Source organism: Asterias amurensis, chromosome 4 (assembly GCF_032118995.1).
Source record: "Asterias amurensis chromosome 4, ASM3211899v1".
Classification (NCBI taxonomy): Eukaryota; Metazoa; Echinodermata; class Asteroidea; order Forcipulatida; family Asteriidae; genus Asterias; species Asterias amurensis.
The window spans coordinates 11881024-11899351 of record NC_092651.1 but is presented as its reverse complement, the minus strand read 5'-3'; the positions used below and the strand labels follow the sequence as shown (position 1 = coordinate 11899351).

General features: G+C 38.5%; 1 protein-coding gene across 1 annotated transcript in view; it reads right to left on the bottom strand.

The window, feature by feature from the left end:
* Positions 1 to 14796, bottom strand: part of LOC139936035 (TBC1 domain family member 19-like) — a 238102-nt gene extending 223306 nt beyond the window's left edge. Inside the window, exons 1-5 of the mRNA XM_071930746.1 lie at positions 14668 to 14796; positions 12521 to 12644; positions 10447 to 10519; positions 7185 to 7306; positions 638 to 712 (exon numbers count right to left, since the gene is read on the bottom strand). Of these exons, the coding sequence (XP_071786847.1) occupies positions 638 to 712; positions 7185 to 7306; positions 10447 to 10519; positions 12521 to 12625 (375 nt within the window). The 5' untranslated portion in view covers positions 12626 to 12644; positions 14668 to 14796. The remainder of the gene's footprint in view (positions 1 to 637; positions 713 to 7184; positions 7307 to 10446; positions 10520 to 12520; positions 12645 to 14667) is intronic.
* Between the last annotated feature and the right edge of the window lie 3532 nt (positions 14797 to 18328).

Here is an 18328-nt window from a genome sequence, read left to right as displayed (position 1 = left end):
AAAGGCCCGAGCTGAAGGCGAGGGTCTGTATCGCACGGCAGTGACCCAGCAAGGTTTTAAACAGAAGTTTAACGTAGTTTTTAAGAAAGAGGTTTTTTCTCACTCAAATATTAAAAGACTTCAGGTCTGAAGCCTTTTTCAGGCATCTGAAAGCACACACATTTTGTGCAATTGAGTCACAATTTTCACAGATTTGTTATTTTAAATGCATAATGTATGTTTGGATACACCAAATTAGAATACTGGTCTGACAAATACCAATAGTGTCCAGTGTCAAACCTCTTCTCTTCTAAATAAAGCCCGGTTCATACTTCCTGCGGATGCGAGTGCGAAGCGAATGTTGACGTCACAAAAATCGCAACGAATACTCGCAGCAGTTCAGCTCCGTTCAACTCACTTGCGAATATCGCTGCGAAAGGATAGTTGTGACGTCAAATTCACGTCAAATTCGCTTCGCATTCGCATTTGCAGGAAGTATGAACCGGGCTTAAGCGTAGCGAGTGTCTCATTATACAACATTAAGGTTACACAGCTTTACGTCCAAAGTGAGAAACCCTGTAATGGCGTTGTGCCAAAATCACCAAAGCAGGGGTTTTGATTGTACCTCATTGACATTCCATGCAGCACTCCTTCTTACCTTTCTGGCTAGAGGTACTGAAAGCTCTGTACACATGCTGTTTAAACTCTTTAAGATCCGCTTCTCCCAGGTCGACTGCATACAAAACAACAAAAAACAAACACAGAAATCTAACATGAAAGGCTTGCATCATCGATATTTAAAAGTGATTATACAACATAAATGGTCACGAAAGCAAATTTGTTCTAGTCCAACAGTAGAGCTAATGTTTTACACTGGGTGCGTTCGACTAGCCTCCCCGGATTGACCCATTGGTACGTTTGAATAGCTTTGACGTCATTCCAGGGGCTCACCAGGGTCAGCCCCAAGTGCCCTGCTTGTGGAACTGGTCACTTGGGGCTGGACCCAGGTGCATGACGTCACCACGAGAGGGTGAGTGATCAGTTCGATTAGCTCTTGTCAGGGGCTTACCCGAATGAGTACCGTGGGGTCGACACACTGCAGGGAAGGTTATCGAACGAACCCACTATAACATCCCTCTTACTATTAGTGCGCTTTTAAACAGAACAGATTCTTTATCTGGATCAGTATGCCAGGCCTTGGAATTTCATCTTTGAAAGGGCAAGGCCATTTTCATTTTGCAAAGGGCACTGCTATGGAAAATCTTGAACTCAAGGGGAAATGTTTGCAGGGGCACAAAGGCCAACCAGGGGCAACTGAGGCCACGAGTAAAGCAATAAGTATTGAACCTTGAGTACAAATCTAAATGTTTTAAAATAGTGTAAACAAGTATTTTTTTTTATTTTTTTTTTTTTTATTTTTTTTTTTACATGTAAATTCACAGCAAACAAGGCTCAGAGCCACTCTTGGTAAGGGGCTACACAAAAGAAAATATTTGATTCAAAACTTGGGGGAGTATAAAAAGTAGTAATTAATATTCCTCTTCAAACTGTCTGAGTAGGACGGAGGGAAACATGCACCAGGCAAGGCGAGTTCCAAAGCGAAGCAAATACATGTACATGTTTTGATGTTTTCATTTTAAGTATAATATCAAAAATTTTCAGTTTTTTTCTTGTGACTCCAACGACCACCGAGCTTAATATTGACAGATTTGATAAGTACACATGTACATGTACTGTTGGGTAACACTGGTCGCAGAAACTGGTCTTTGACAATTACCAGCGTTTACCACGTGGTTTCTAAGCACAATCAGATCATGCGTCTGTCTCGACACACTCGGCATGCTGGCAACCACTAACCAGGGATTTGATAGGCTGTTGACAAAAAAACTGAACTGTGAGCGAAAGGGTAAAAAAAAAAACGCGGAAAAAGCATGCGAATGCGAAGACTGCTTATATGCATTTACCTTTGGTGTTTGGTTCAAAAGCACTCTTTGCAATCTGTGGTGTTCATATGGTTTGATCTTCTATGTTTTTATGATTTATATCTTAAAGGCATTTGGTAATTACTCAAAACAAAGTACCTTAAAAACTGACTTGGTAATGAGCATTGGAGAGCTGTTGATAGGATAAAACATTGTGGGAAATGACTCTCTTTGAAGTAACAGGTAAGAAACAGGTAAAGAGGTAATTTCTCACTAAAATAATAAAAGATATCAAGCTAGAAATCTGTTATTCTTATCTGAAAGCGTACACAATTTCGTCCAACAAGGGTGTTTTTTCTTTCATCATTTTCTCGCAACTTTGATGACCAATTGAGCAAAAATTTTCACAGGCTTGTTATTTTATGGTTATTCTGGGGTACACCAAGTGAGAAGACTGGTCTTTGACAAACCTGTACCTTCCCTTTTAATTTAAAAAACATTTTTCGGGGACGGGGTAATAAAAAAAAGATTCCCAGTTAAAAACAGAGAAATCACATCTCTGCTAACACACAGAAACTCCAAAGTCAATTTATAAACCCGCCTCTGTTTGTTGCATGAGAGGTTTGTGTGGGAACCCCATTAATGATGTATGATGTTAAGCGTAATACATTGTGTGCAATACCTAAAATAAAAATATGGTGCAAGACGAAAAAAACAGGGAAAATTACTCCTCCAATGTAAATATCCAGATTGCGTTATTGTGAAAAATTAACACGCCCCGTGGAGATCTAGTAAAATTGAAATGGTTTGACGGTTCATGCACAAATGCCGATTGACATGTGGATTAGTCAATGATGCCTCCCTTGAAATTGAAATTTGTTCGGGCACACTAAAAGGTGTTAAAGGAACACGTTGCCTTGGATCGGTCGAGTTGGTCTTTGAAAAGCGTTTGTAACCGTTTTTTATAAAATGCATATGGGTAGAAAGATGTTGTAAAAGTAGAATACAATGATCCACACAAACATGCCTCGAAATTGCGTGGTTTCCCTTCTACCTCGTCGACTAACACGTCGGCCATTTATGGGGGTCAAAATTTTGACTACCATAAATGGCCGACCATGTTAGTTCGCACAGTAGAAGGAAAACCACGCAATTTCGAGGCAAACTTGTGTGGATCATTGTATTCTACTTTTAAAACATCTTTCCAACCATATGCATTTTATAAAAAACGGTTACAAACGCTTTTGTTTTGACCAACTCGTCCGATCCAAGGCAACGTGTTTCTTTAATGTAGAGTGGAAGTTTCCTAGTTGTTACGTTTGGGGGATTTACAGCCCTTTCACAATTAGCAATGCAAACATACATCTACAATGTAAAGGTAAGATTTTGGACATAAATGAAATGGCGAGTCAGAGCCGTTTAGTGGTGATCAGACTCAAAGTCTTACGGCCGAGTCACCAGAGTAGTCATGACACCTAAGCCCTTAAACCACTGATTACATGTAGATGTTACGAAAAACATAAATGTGACCCACTCTGTGAAAATGAGTCACATGTCGCCCAATGCAATATTAAGTTATGGACAGTTTAATGTGGAAAATGTATTTTAAAAAAAACTAAAAAAAAAACGCTAGAAAGCTATGAATACAACAATTTTGTGATCATACTTATGTCTAATTTGTATCCTTTTGCACACAATGGTAGTTCAAAATATCGTTTTCACAAAAAATGGTGTAGTGGCTAATTTCAAACGAGAGCAACTCAGCAACGCGATAAACTCCAAAGCTTAGACACATACCAAATTATTGCTGCTGATGTGTTCTTTCCAGCCATGCATATAACTCAATTCTTGAAATTGCCTACATGTGACTCATTTTCACAGAGCGGGTCACAAATATTCTCGCAACATAGGTCTTTCAATTAATATTTTGGGTGGGGGGAGGGGTTTACGGTTTTTGTTGTTGTTTTTTTTTTCAAAATATAAAAACCAAACTCGATGTCTTAAAACGAGTACAAACCTTATCTCTATTCGCAGCTTTCGGGAACAAAAACCAACCCTCGGAAACCTGAGAAATCATTCATGCGTTTTTGGGTGTAAAATTATCCAAACCTTATTTCCAATGGAATCCTTTCTCAAAATAGTTTGCACTAGTTATCAACGGTCAACACCTACAGTGCTTCCCACCGAGTGGAATAAAAGGCAAGACAAGTTCTCAAAAGACCAAAATCTACCTGGCAAGTACATACACACAGTGTTATCGCAGACCAATATTGAAACCTCACCATGAATACAACGCCTCAAATGCCATAAAAAAATTGTAATGGTCCTGTATCTTTTTGGGTATCCATGACCCTACCTTTAAGGGAAACCATGGCAAAAATATTACAAATATGATCCGATATGGAATCTTTTTCAGTTCTTTCGATACAATTTCAGTCCCTCCAAAAATTAACCAAATTTAATTGCCGCTGGCACCGCCATTCCCTCTGCCGTGGTGCCCTTTTCTCAAGTTTCAAAGCATCAACTGGACATTTTTTTCACAAAGAAATTGCCCTTTGTCAGGGACACCGATGCAGTTCCACTAAACAAGAATAAGCTTCATGGAGTGCAAGTACGTAACTAACGCCACCCCCACTCTACGCCTCCAACAAACCATTCTATGTGGCCAATCAATTACTTCTTCAGGAATCTTAGGAGTCAAACATGATAAAAGCATCGGGGAACAGATACCCACCGACCTCCCAAATCCGAACCTTACTCCTTACAGCCGAGCAACAGCCCGCCTTATCAATATTTGCAGAGATGTTTGCTTTCTTTGTACTCGACAAATAGGGAAAATAGCGGTGAACCAGTTTTGAGTTTCCTATACGTACAAGTACATCACGTATTCCGGCCACGCCACTATATCGCAATGAGAGGGCAAATTGAATTTTATTGACATACTCCCTTACTCCTGTACCTGCCGAGCATTTCAAAGCTTTTTTTCAAAAAATAATTTAAAGCGGTCAGGAAACTTTTTGGGCTAATGGAGTCTTCAATTTGATTAATTTATGATCCCAGTGGCTTGTTTTCATACAGTAATGGCTGTCCTGAGTGTTTCCACTGACTGCTATTAATTGATATACATGTACATGTAGCTACCGGTTTTACTTTATCCATAAAGGGACATTTTGCCTTGGATCAGGCGAGTTGGTCTTTAAAAAGTGTATGAAAATGTTTGATATAAAATGCATATCGTTTGAAAGATGTTTTAAAAGTAGAATACAATGGTCCCCACAAACATGCCTCTTTTGCGTGGTTTCCCTTTTACATGGTGACCTAGCATAGCACGCCATTTCATAGTCAGATTTTTTACTACACTCGGAATGTAAGAGGAAAACCATTGTTGTTGTTGTTGTTGTTGTTGTTGTTTTTAAATGGTGTTTTTTTTTATTGTTTGATTAGCATTTACTGAATATGATCATGTATTGTTTTGTTTACATTGTCTCTGCTGCGCCTTGAACACCCAGCAGGGTGGATAAGTGCCCATATTACAAGTCTTATTATTTATTATTATTAACACCTGTTTAGTTTAATTTGGAGCATTACAAATACCTATTACTATTATTGTTCATATTTAAAACGATGCTGATTGGGCAAACTTGTGTGGATTATTGTATTCTACTTTTAAAGACAATGGACACTAGTGGTAATTGTCAAAATCCAGTCTTCTCACTTGGTGTATCTCAATATATGCATTAAGTAACAAACCTGTGAAAATTTGCGAGATAACTATGAAAGAAAAAACACCCTTGTCACACGAAGTTGTGTGCTTTCAGATGCTTGATTTTGAGACCTCAAATTCTAAACTTGAGGTCTCGAAATCAAAATCGTGGAAAATTACTTCTTCCTCGAAGACTACGTCACTACAGAGGGAGCTGTTTCTCACAATGTTTTATACTATCAACCTCTCCCCATTACTCGTTACCAAGTGAGGTTTTATGTCAATAATTATTTTGAGTAACTACCAATAGTGTCCACTGCCTTTAAAACATCTTTCAAAACATTTTATGCATTTCATAACATACAAACAGTTACAAACGCTTCATAGAATACTTTGCCTGATCCATAGCAACATCTTCCTTTAACCAAGCAATTAAGATCAAAGTTTGCGGATGATTTAAAATTGAAGGTGCCATTGACAAATGTGTAGATAACAACTCCATTTAGCTCACCGCTGCATGCATCGGTATATATTGCTGATAGTCTGATAGCATGCATGATTCTTCCTTTGAATTTGATTTGCAGCCCCCAGAAAGTCAGTATTTCAGATTATTATCAAAATACCATGATTAATAGAATACAGGGTTCAAACCATGCCAAGATAGTGCTCATATCGGGCCTACATATGCGGAATTGCTTGACGATGCGCGCAGATTGCGGCTGATACGCACAAATTGCAGTGGTTATACAAAAGAAGAAGAATTATTTGTATTGTTTGGGGGGGTTGGGTTGGGTGGAGGGGGACTTCACATCATCAAATTCACAAAAAATCATCAAGATAAACTTATTGGGAATGCCCCAGATTGCAGAGCAGGGCTTTTAAAACAAATGAAGAAATACATTCCAAGTTCGTTTCAATTCAGCATACATAGGCAAAACATTTAATATCAGGATCCAGAATGCCCAAAATGTTGTAAAATTCTCGGTAGAACCCTGGTCTACAAATAATCCATGAGTTCAAAAGTGCAACGGTGAAAATACTTTCATGAGTTGAAATATGGAATGTTCAATTAAACAAAGCAAAGCGAAGTTGATTGGAGCATAATCCATCTTTCAACAAATGAAAGTATGTTCTCACCATGACTCTCGTGAGAATGCAAACCATTTCATTATTTGTTTTATTTATGGGGGTGTCGTGGCCGAGCAGATAAGAGCATCGGACTCAAGTTCTGGTGGTTAAGTCATCTGGATGTGAGTTCGACTCCCGGTCGTGACACTTGTGTCCTTGAGCCAGACACTTAACCATTGCTTCTCCCCACCCAGGGGTAAAATGGGTACCTGTGAGGGCAGAGATGGTTTATCTGAATACTCCCCAGAGAGCTGAGATGGTTTAATGTATGAAATATATGGCCCAGTGACCAGGGGTAATAATGCGTTCTAATGCAAGTTGTCTTGAAGTAGTCATAGTGGCACGATTAACCGAGTAGTTAAAACATAGTCACAACTTCGCGACTCGACTGAGCAATCAATAGTCATGACTTTGAAACTAGTCGCCCAGGCTTATTGTCCGTTAATACGTACCTGAGCTCTCCTGATGTAGGCCAGAGGTTCCTTGGTGTTCTCTATCGGGGTATTTGGATGGGTTGGTTTGGGGTATAACATCAATTGCCTGTACACCGTATTGTGTAGTCTCCGCTCCCAGCCTTTAGAAGGGTGGAAAAACAAAAAATCAATTAAATAGGGGCCTCATGAAAAAAAGGTGAGGTTAAGACTGATTCAATTATACACTCTGGCGGCTAAATCACCGAAGTGTGGGTTTGAATCCTGGTCGAGATACTTTAACTTGTGTCCTTGAGCAAGATACTTTACTATGATTGCTTCTCTTCACCCAGGGTTATAAATGGGTACCTGCGAGGGTAGAGGTTGATATTGTGAATAAAAAAGCCTTTGGAGCACTATAAACGGTAGCCCAGGCTATATATATTCCCCAGTGAGCTGAGAAAGAATAAAGTAATGTTATTGGCCCAATGACCAGGGGACTAATGTAAAGCGCATTGAGACGGTTATTGTGGAATGTGCTAAATAAGAGTTTGTTATTATAATACGTGATTACAAAAATTGCCCTTGAATAAACCTTGATAGACCATAAGGCCCACAAGCTCCTTGTATCAAAATGCCTGAACCAGCCAAAACTGTTATATGTACTCAACGAAAACAGTCAAAGTAAAGGTCATAACCAGAAATTATATTTTCAATGCTTCCAATGTTAACAACCTTTAAACTATTTCAGTGACTTCACTCTATTGTTGAAAGTGTAGATTATTTTTACGAATCTACACTTAACTGTAGATTCGTAACATAATCCACAGTTGAGTGTATTTTCATTACAAGAGTTCAACTTGAAAATTACTGTCTTTCCAAACTGGAAGATAGTATGAAGTGCAACAAAACATTGGCCAGCTGAATATATGTTATCTTTCAATTTACAAAAACTTTATCCAGTATATAAAAATCACTTTATAGTAACCCGGTTCATTGTTACATGTAGCTGAGCAAACTGACGTTGTACTCGATAATGTATGTTGTAAAATATTGATAAAATGTGACCAACCGTCATTTGTTAACGTATACGAAATTAGGTGGACTATAGGCCTAACTTGTGTTGTTACTATTGAGATACTCAATTCATTGAAACTGTTATATATAACTAATGGGGGAAATAGTTTTTAAGTCAGAGAATAGACTCTAAAGTGTACATGTAGATTCGTGAATACAATGGACTCGCCTTCAGCTCGTACATTCTATTCACGAATCTACACTTTCACGTCCGTTCTCCTTAACAGATCTACACTTCTAAAACAAAGAAAACCTCTGTTTTGTGTTATTTTTCTAGCCACAGCCTTCTAAAGTCTCCCATTTAACTACTACCAGTGAAACTTCAATTACATTCACAATCGTCTAAACATATATGTATGTATTTGGTTTGCCGTAACACCATGTGTGTATCCTGATGTTGACTAGAGCAAGCTAGTCAAAACAATTCTAGAACTGACTCCGATAGTACAGTTAATTACAATCCTATAAAGCTTAAGTAGTACTCCCAGACAATTTCTATACCTTCCGCCCGGGTAGTAGTTAAAAAGCAGGACAGTTCTTTTCAGAACTGAGAAGTCTCCCGAACATTCGATTATAAAATAATAATAATAATAATAGTACTGTATTTGTCATTATAGACTAAGAACTTAAATCTTCTGAGAAGTCTCACGAACATCCGATAATAAAATAAGAATAATAATAGTACTGTATTTGTAATTATGAGAAAAAGAACTTAAATCTTCTTTAACTTCAAGTGTATCAGATGAATGTTCTCAATGGTGTGGGAATTGTTGTTTTCCCCTTCTCAAGCACTGTTATTTATAACTAATGAAACAAATTTACATGTAACAGACGGTTGTTTTTCCTAAATAAAAAATAAAATTCCTGCCAGCCATGTGAAAACAAACAAAGTTAGCAGGCTGTTTTTTAAAATGCAATTAAATCTAGCCAGTGTTCCCCCAGAAAAAAAAATGCTGTGATGTTAAGGTTCACCATTACATGAATGTGGCAGGTTCAATGCTATCAAGTGCGCTGCGTAAATAGTTGTCAGTTCATGTGCGATGTTTTCACCTGCATTTAGCCAGCGGAATGGTCTCTCTACAAAGACGGAAGAGAGGGAAAGAAGAGGGGAAAACGAAAATAGTGACAGATTTTTTGTCGTGTTCCCGAGAGGAATATTTCATCCGCCTTGAATGAAAAGGAAATGTGTCCAAAAGAACTGTTGTAATCAAGTTTTTTCTTGGTTTTTTTTTTTACTGACACCTCAGTTGCAGATTTTGTTTGTGTTCCCCAGAGGAAGATTTCATTATTAGTGAAAAAAAGTAAATTTATCCAAAGTAATTTTTGTTTAAACATCATGTTTTTTTTGGGGCTGACACCTAAATAGTCAAGTATTGTAACGCTAGTTTCAGGGGAACGGATCTCATATCCAATCGCGATGGATGCGTGTTTGTGCCCCCACAACGCCCTCCTGGTGACAGGAGCGATCCGTGCCATAGCGTATCTCTAAATAGACAGCAACCGCAGTTTGTTATGCTTGGTGATGGACAGTCGAATCATGGCGTGCCCCGTGCGCCCAGAGGCAGTAGTGCAGCAACAACATTAGTACAATTAAAAGCTGAAAGTGCCCACGGATATATCACTGTCGCCTGAATGCATGAGGCATTGAGAGATTGAGGCCGTGAAAAGGGCCACCCTGAAGATAATAAGACGTATAATGTGCTGCCTAAAGTGTCTCTACAGGCTATTTCTACAGAATTTCTACATCTTCTTCTTCTTATTGGCAATCCCTCAAAGAGATGTCTCGCACTTATTTCTTTTACTTTGGTGAAGGTGTTATTAACAAGTATTATAACACACCTCTTGCTTGTTCTGTATTCTGGTTGGCTGAAACACGGTCACGTGGGATGAACTTATATAGGCTAGTGAACGCGCGCGTGTTTTGCGGGAAAAGTACCAGAGCGGGCACTAGTCTTTGCAAATAGTGCCCGCAGTAACAGCGCCCTCTCTTGACTTTAATCATGAACAACAACTACAAAACTCCTTTTTCTGTTCTTATTTGACATTTTAAGACCGAACTGTGTTATAAAACACATATTGACTGGCAACGAGGTAACTAGTAATACGTCTATTCCCACGAGGGACTTTGAGTGACCAGAAGAGCGACCTACTTCCCGAGACATGGCATGACCGTGTGGGTTTTTTATGGGTTTTGCCAGTGAAATAACAAATTCATAAACATTCTCACCTGATTCTTGTAAGCCTTCAATTACTTGATCCTGTAAGTGAGACAATCTGATGCTGGGTTTTGCTGCCTGGACCTAAAATAAACATAAAACGTCAAAATGATTTAAACTTACAATGTAATACCAAATCATTTCTAAATTAGTCCTCCACAAAAGTTCAGAGAGGTTAGAATAAAGATGACTTCAAGAGACGAGTGTTGTGTTAAATGCACATTACTCTTAAAGAGAGGTTTTGATCTCCGTTATTGTGAGACTAGCACCTTATATAAGTAAGGGTTGAGAAGGAGCTGCGGTACTATCAGCAGCCACTGTCAGATTCACTGGGGCAAACTCATTCCCTTAGTGGCAAGTAAGACCAGGGGTGGATTAAAGTCACCTGGAAATAGAATTTTTTTTCTTTCAAACATTAGAGTATATGCTTACGAACAATAAAACAATTTTTTTAGTAACTGTTTGTCACGATTTATATGTTTAAAAAATATTTAAAGTTGTTTTGGGGGCTGACTCCGCCTACCCCTTTTGTGACGTCAATCGAGGCAGACTTTGCCTGCAATGCGTATAGTAAACACACGTGCAAAGTACATGTACGTCCAAGTCGTGAGTTGGTACATTTCAAAAAGTGTTTTTCAGCATTCAGCAGCAATACACCTGAACATAATATTTTTTAAAACCTTAGTTAACTGTTTATTCACATTCCACTCATCAAAACACATATATTAGTGACAAAAGCTTTATTTTGAAAAAATACCACTTCCAGGTGACTTTAAACAAAGAGTTAATACTAGTCTTATCGTGAGATACTCGTCCTAACTTAGGACTAAGCCATAGTACATTTTAAATGTCTCCTACATGTAGGACTAGTCTCGTCCTAACTCTTTGTGAAATTGACCCACAAGGACTCAAACCCACACTCAGAAACACCAGCACCTGATTGTTCGACCTCGACACGCCAATATCATGAGAGGAAACTACCAAGATCATAAAACTTTGACAGTAAGATAAACAGAAATAAGATTAAGAGGTTACTCAGAGCCCTGAACAACTGAAATACATGCAAGGGATGCATGCCCGAGTTTTAAGTGCGCCAATTTATAAAACTTCCAAAATGCAAAGGGCACTTCCATTGATAAATCTTAAAGTCAATGGGCAACTTTTGAGGGGCACCAAGGCCAATACCAGGGGTAAAGGAGCCCATGGCCTCCGTGGGCTGCCTATAATTCCAGGCCTGATTATACAATATTGGTTTTTAAAGGAGCACGTTGCCTTGGATCGGACGAGTTGGTCAAAACAAAAGCGTTTGTAACTGTTTTTTATAAGATGTTTTAAAAGTAGAATACAATGATCCACACAAGTTTGCCTCCAAATTGAGTGATTTTCCTTCTACTGTGCGAACTAACATAGTCGGCCATTTATGGGAGTCAAAATTTTGACCCCCACAAATGGCCGACGTATTAGTCGACGAGGTAAAAGGAAAACCACGCAATTTCGAGGCATGTTTGTGTGGATCATTGTATTCTACTTTTACAACATCTTTCTACCCATATGCATTTTATAAAAAACGGTTACAAACGCTTTTCAAAGACCAACTCGACTGATCCAAGGCAACGTGTTCCTTTAATCAACTGACAGAACTTTCTCAACATGAACTGGAAAATAATACTTGGCGGTGTTGTGCAACTTTAGACTAAAAATAAACGAGAGCGTCCATCCCAGTTTATTCCTGAGGGACGTGGATACATAGTTAAAGCACCGTACATGTGGGTTTAGCATTTAAATCGTGACAGCTTATTCCCGAAAAACAATTTTAGAAGATTGTTTCAAAATCAATCAAGTTATTGACTGACCTTTCCGCAAATCAATCATCAAAATATCACTTCAGAGCAAAACATGGGTCCTCATAGATGGAAAATATGTTATGTACACACCCCCTTACAGGTGACCACAATGCTCAAGATGCTGGCTGAACAAATTCTAACAAAAATTATTCCCTCTCGGAGACTTGTTTCTCACTCCCTAAGTAACCTTGTCCAAACAAAGAGAGAATAAATTACCGGAGGAAAATAAAGAGGTTTATACCTGCGCTGCTCTTTTCAGCTGGAAATGTAGCCGTGATTTGCGAATCTCCCGGGCGACGTGGGCGATGACAACAGATTGGTCGTCCTCTGTTTGATTACTAGCCATTTTTTTTTTTCAGGGAAACCTTGAGGTGAAGAGAAAAATTTGAGGTTAATGACATTTAGAATCGCGTTATCAAATTTCGCCAGATAAAGCCTTTAAATTCTGGTGGATCAAAAGAATTTATATTTAAAAAAATGCATCTATGGTTTTAAAGGGCAACTGCACAGTAAATTTACAGCGGTGAAATGATCAACATTCCTACCACAAAGTCACTAGATGTACACACAGTAAAGAGCCGTCTTCTCACTTCCAGTGAAGGTTTGAACTCAATTGGTAGTCTGAGTTTCGAGACCAGTCAAAATCTAGTTCCGAGGTTTGAAATCAACTTCGTGGAAAACTACTTCCTTCTCAAAAACTACATTACTGCAGAGGGAGCCGTTTCTAAACATGTTTTATACTTTCAACCTCTCCCCATTACTCCTAACCAAGTGAGGTTTTATGCTAATAATTATTTTGAGTAAATTACCGATAATATTCAGTGCCTTTAAGTGTACAAGGCGCTAGAAACGACCAACAGTGGGCATGATCAAGGTATGACGCCCCTCGGGGTGCACACGACTCATGTTCCTCCACAAAAACATACGTCTTTGTAACACTTCACACGATTGGTTCTCAATAAATAAATAAAATTATAACCTGTATTATTGTGGATACCTTTTGTAACAATGGTAATTGCCAGTATCCAAACTGTGTGTGACCCAACATATAAATTTTAAAAGTCTTGAGAAAAAAAGTGACAATTTCCATCTGTGTTTCGTTGCTTACAAACTTCAGGTTTTAGTCTCGCGAGATCAAAACTGATTTAACCACCAGAACTTGTGTCTTGTTCACGAGACCCCTCAGCCATGACAACTTACAGGTTTAGCTGAAATTGTTTCAAGAACCAGCCTCTTGACTTTAAGTACATGATTTTGTTTTAAACATTGCCTTATACGCAAGTGAAATTTACTACACGACTAGTCGCACCTCAAATAGTTACAACTTCGACACGCGCCTAATTTTTTAATTCCCAAAATGCATTTCGGCATAGCATTTGCTGCAGGCGCAATTAGTATAATTCATGCTGAAAAGATTGAAGGATTATGGCACTGATGTCTAATATTATCAGCTTAGTCTGATAGTGTTTCATAAGTAAATTAGGCTGTCGAGAATAGTCAAGATGGACATAATTGGTACAAACCGAACAAGTTATGCTGTCGAGAATAGTCATGAGGGCACAAATTGGTAAAACCGAACAAGTAGTTGCGACTATTTTTGTAGTAGTTGTGGCTGCAGGATTAACCGAGTAGTTGAGAAACGGTAGTCGTGACTCGAATAAGCAACAATAGTCGCGACTCGAATAAGCAACAATAGTCGCAACTCGAATAAGCGATCAATAGTCACGACTACGACACTAGTCGCACTTAATGCCCAGGCTCAATTTTATGGAGCTATAGGCCCCTCCCAATAAAAATCACACTGTTCTGATGATATTCAAATGAGTAAACATTACTCTTTTAAGGGGATCATGTTTCACAAGCTCCACTAGCCTCCTCTTGGTCATTTAATACAGGGGATATGATAAACGTCTCAGGTATCCTTCTTTAAAAGTGAAGCTCTCTAAAATTGAGCTTTATTCAATTTCTGTAGGGACTATCCTTGGTTCCTCACTTAGCTGATGACTATGAGTGATGACAAACAAATCAAACTGCAAATTCAATATCAAAAGAATTCCAGAAAATTCTCAAGTTCCTTATTTGACTCTTCATGCCACCTTCATGGTATTAAAGATTGTATCAGTCAGGTCACATCATATTTCATTTGCATTGTTTGTAGCCTGTACATAAGATGTACATTTGAGACGGCAAATCAAATTCTCTTCGTACCCTTGACACTCGCCGACGAATTTTGAGACGGACATATCCGTCAGTGTCACTGTCATGTCAGTGTCACTGTCACACGCAGACGAGACCCAACCCACAAACTCAAACTGTGCATGTTTTCCAAAATATTTCTTGACAGCCTTACAACTGTTTACATCATTTAACAATTGAAATTCCACTTACGTTTAATATTTATGACACTTGGAACTATTACAAACCCTTTCAGCGAAAAGAAACCGGCAGATTAGAGGTATTTCTTGAGCACTTGTTGCACAGAAACGGTGTAAACAAACCCCGTCAAAAATTCCAGAATGTTTGTATGGCCCGCGTGCGCATGTGTCAATCTATGAGCCTTATATCTGGACGCCTTCTACGTCTTACTACAGCCTTTTGCACAGCACAATCGTGGGATCAGTCTAGAGTTTGGGTGGGATTTTCCAGAGCACTGGAGGGCGTGCTTGCAATATTATGGTGTAGTTTATCACCTAATAATGTGAAAATAAAACAATGTTCATTGCCGCTCATACCATGAAGACTGTTTATCAATACTGCCATCGATTTAGAGCAGAACTAGCAACTATAGAAAAATATCAATTATAGTTGTGTTTATTATGTGTTTTTTGTGTGGTGGTTTTTGTTCTGTTTTGTTGAAAGGGGGGGGGGGCGGGCGGTGTTGCGAATAAATCTACTGGCATTATTGGAACCATGCCTAATAGGGAGAGAGAGAAAAAAAACATAAATCTTCATACAAGTTTAGGAATACTTTCGAAATGAAAGAGCCTATCGATGGCTATTGACGCCATAATACAGTTTCACTCACCTCCAAAAGGGAGAAGGTAAAGTTGCAAGAAAAAGTGTTAGTTTTCCTCGACCCTCGCCCATTGCAGCGACAGGGGATTTTAATTAAAGAAACGAGGGGGCGGAATGAATTTCATTTTGTGTGTGCATCTTCTGAATGAATCTTTCACAAATTCAATTGCCTTTTGATTTTGAGTAAAATAAACCATTTTATTACCAAGCTCAAGATAGGCTCCACGTAACCTTAACCTGAGGAGGGGGTAGGGTGAACAGAAAGATGATAATAGGATAAGAGGCTGCTCACTCCAGTGATATTTGACACCCGTATACAACTTTCTAAAACTAGCCAAAGCCTATGACCTATCGGAAGGCTTTGTATATAGATCTTTCTTCTGATGTAGACTCTGAGAGAGAGGAAGTGACTGTTTTCAATTCAGAAAAAATCGTTTGTTGGGGAAGGAGCCGAATAAAACACAAAATAAATATCGGATGGTGATGTGGGCAAAAGGCAATGAGTTCTAGATCCAAATGTTGTCAACAAGTTATAAGGCAACCGAAACACGACAAAATTTACACTTGCCGTTTTTCATCGTAAAAGCCTGCATGTAGTCCATGGTACAGCAAGAACAGGTTGAATGGCTTCCAAATGGAACACGCGAACTCACATACTTGACAAAATAGGGAAACTGCCACCATTATGGGAGTTTATTTGGTAAAGAACCGGCACGTTAATCCTGATGTAGAAGGTTCGAATTCAATTCTAGTAAAATTGGTCTGTGTTCACGCCAAAGATGAAATACCCCAAAACTCTTTGTTTTATAAGATAAAAGAAGTTTATACGGAACAAATTCTTATAAAAAAAATACGTAATAATTTTAGATTTGTTTTCACGTTAGTCAGCTTGATTTCAATTGAAAAAATTGACCCAAAACAAAGGAATTTCAATCGCAATATGCACAATATTACAAACCTGTGAACATTTTGGCTCAAATGGTCATTTAAGTTACAAGAAAACACCATTCTTGCACACTTTTTGTGCTTTTATTCACGAGAAAGACTTCACTCCTTTCTTAGATTCAAATTAGTGACAAGTTACCTCTGTCTCTAAACGATAAATTAACTTCGTATAGTGGGGCCTTTCTATAACATTGTTTATCATTATAAAAAAAAAAAATTTATGACGATAGTAGAAATCATTCCTTTATACAATTTCTGTCCTATTATTTTGACGAGAAATAAAACAATTTTTTTTATTGTCTGAGTGTATCGCTCAGTGAGCGTTTCCGTTCATTTTTGATTTCATTTTTTAAATCGATGTCATGTAAATGGACAGTTAAATATTTTCTCGTGACCCACAGGGCCGATCGATCTCAAACTTCCACGGGTTTGTCAGTTTATGGTGGGTTAACATACAGTGCTTACACTTCCAGCAACTGTTTTGTTAGCAAATCCATTTTACGTAAGCGAGGCGACATCAAAGATCCGCGCCGTACGCAGGTCGTCACACCGTGGCGCGGGGGTCACAGGCATGACGGGCTCATGTTCTCAGAGCACGGCACACCTTCCAGCCCACGCAGCCCACATTCACGGACTTTCGTCTCAAAACAATATTCCCTGGATTGGAAAATTGATTTCTGGTGAATATGAAACAACCAAAATCCAACTTTGGGGAAGGAAAATGCGGGGAGTTTGAACAGTTTCATGCTCCCCGCACGAATCAGAATCAGGCGTGGTAAAAAAAAAAACAGTTTTGATACCTTTTGTTTTTGGCCATGACATGAATCTCTACTTAATGTGAACGAGTACATGTATCATGTAGAAAGTTCAGCTTCATTAGTCGTCAAGTGTTTGAGGGAAAAAAAAAGTGTTAATCACAGAGCGATGTTTTTTCAGGAGAGTTGCGTATACAAATTAATACGGTATTGTTTTAGTTAACCAGTAAATACGTTGTACTTGATAAAATTGTCGTCTCCTGAGACGAGAATTATTTTCCTAACATTGTTTTACTCGTTTCTCGAAAACTACAACACCTCGGCAAGAAATATTTCAGCTTTCTACAATCATTATCTTCAAATCTGTGGATTTGTGTTTTGTGTCCTACAAAAAGTACCCAAACCCTTTAAAAGACCGATGGAAAAGTTGTTTGTCTAGTTTGATGACATAGTGTCTGGTTGCACAGGAACGCCAAGGCCCCGTTCCAGTTTCCATTTTGTTAAAATCGATGTGCCTAGATCCGTAGACGGTTCGCCCTTTATTAATAAATGACAATATATAGTGAGTGAATAGAAACTCACGTGCATGTCATACGTCGTTATTAGGGTTAATTTGACCAAATTGCAATTATAGGCCCTACACGTAACCCATGTACATTTCGGAAACAATTTGCTGTTCAGTCTAGAGTCAGAAACGTGAACTTGCCTCTTCGTCTATAGGTGGCTCAGTTTTGTAATAAAAGGCGGGAGGTAAGTTTCTTGGTTGGATTTTCCCGCCTCATTGTTTTATTGTTTCAATTCAATAAATTTGTGTTTAATGATGGCATGATACAAAGACAAGTACATATTATTTACTATTGTATGACACTGCTTTAGAATTGCAAAGGTCTTGGGTTCGAATCCCATCCGAGTAATATGCCTGTGATTTTTTTCACAGGACTCCGGTAAGTACTGAGTATACAGTGCAAACACACATCGGTGTATATCAAACCGCAAACCAGAACTATACACTTATATTATTAATTAGGTGGGAATAACGAATGACACATTATTATAGGTTTTCTCGGTCAAATTCGGTAAATGAGCAGCCAAATTCATTTTTATGCGTTCGAGTTAAAGCTGTTTTGCCTCTCCAGTTGTTACTGCGTTTCAAATTCAGAATTCGGCCATTCAGATTCGTTTTGAGTCGAGTCAAATTCCTTTAGCACTATGTTCAATTTAGTGTATCGTCATTCTTTTTTGAGACACACACGGCTCAAGAAGCGACTGCGAATTTGAATGCTGCTTTGATGAATTGTTAAATTGAATGACTATTAATTTGTTAAATCGAATGA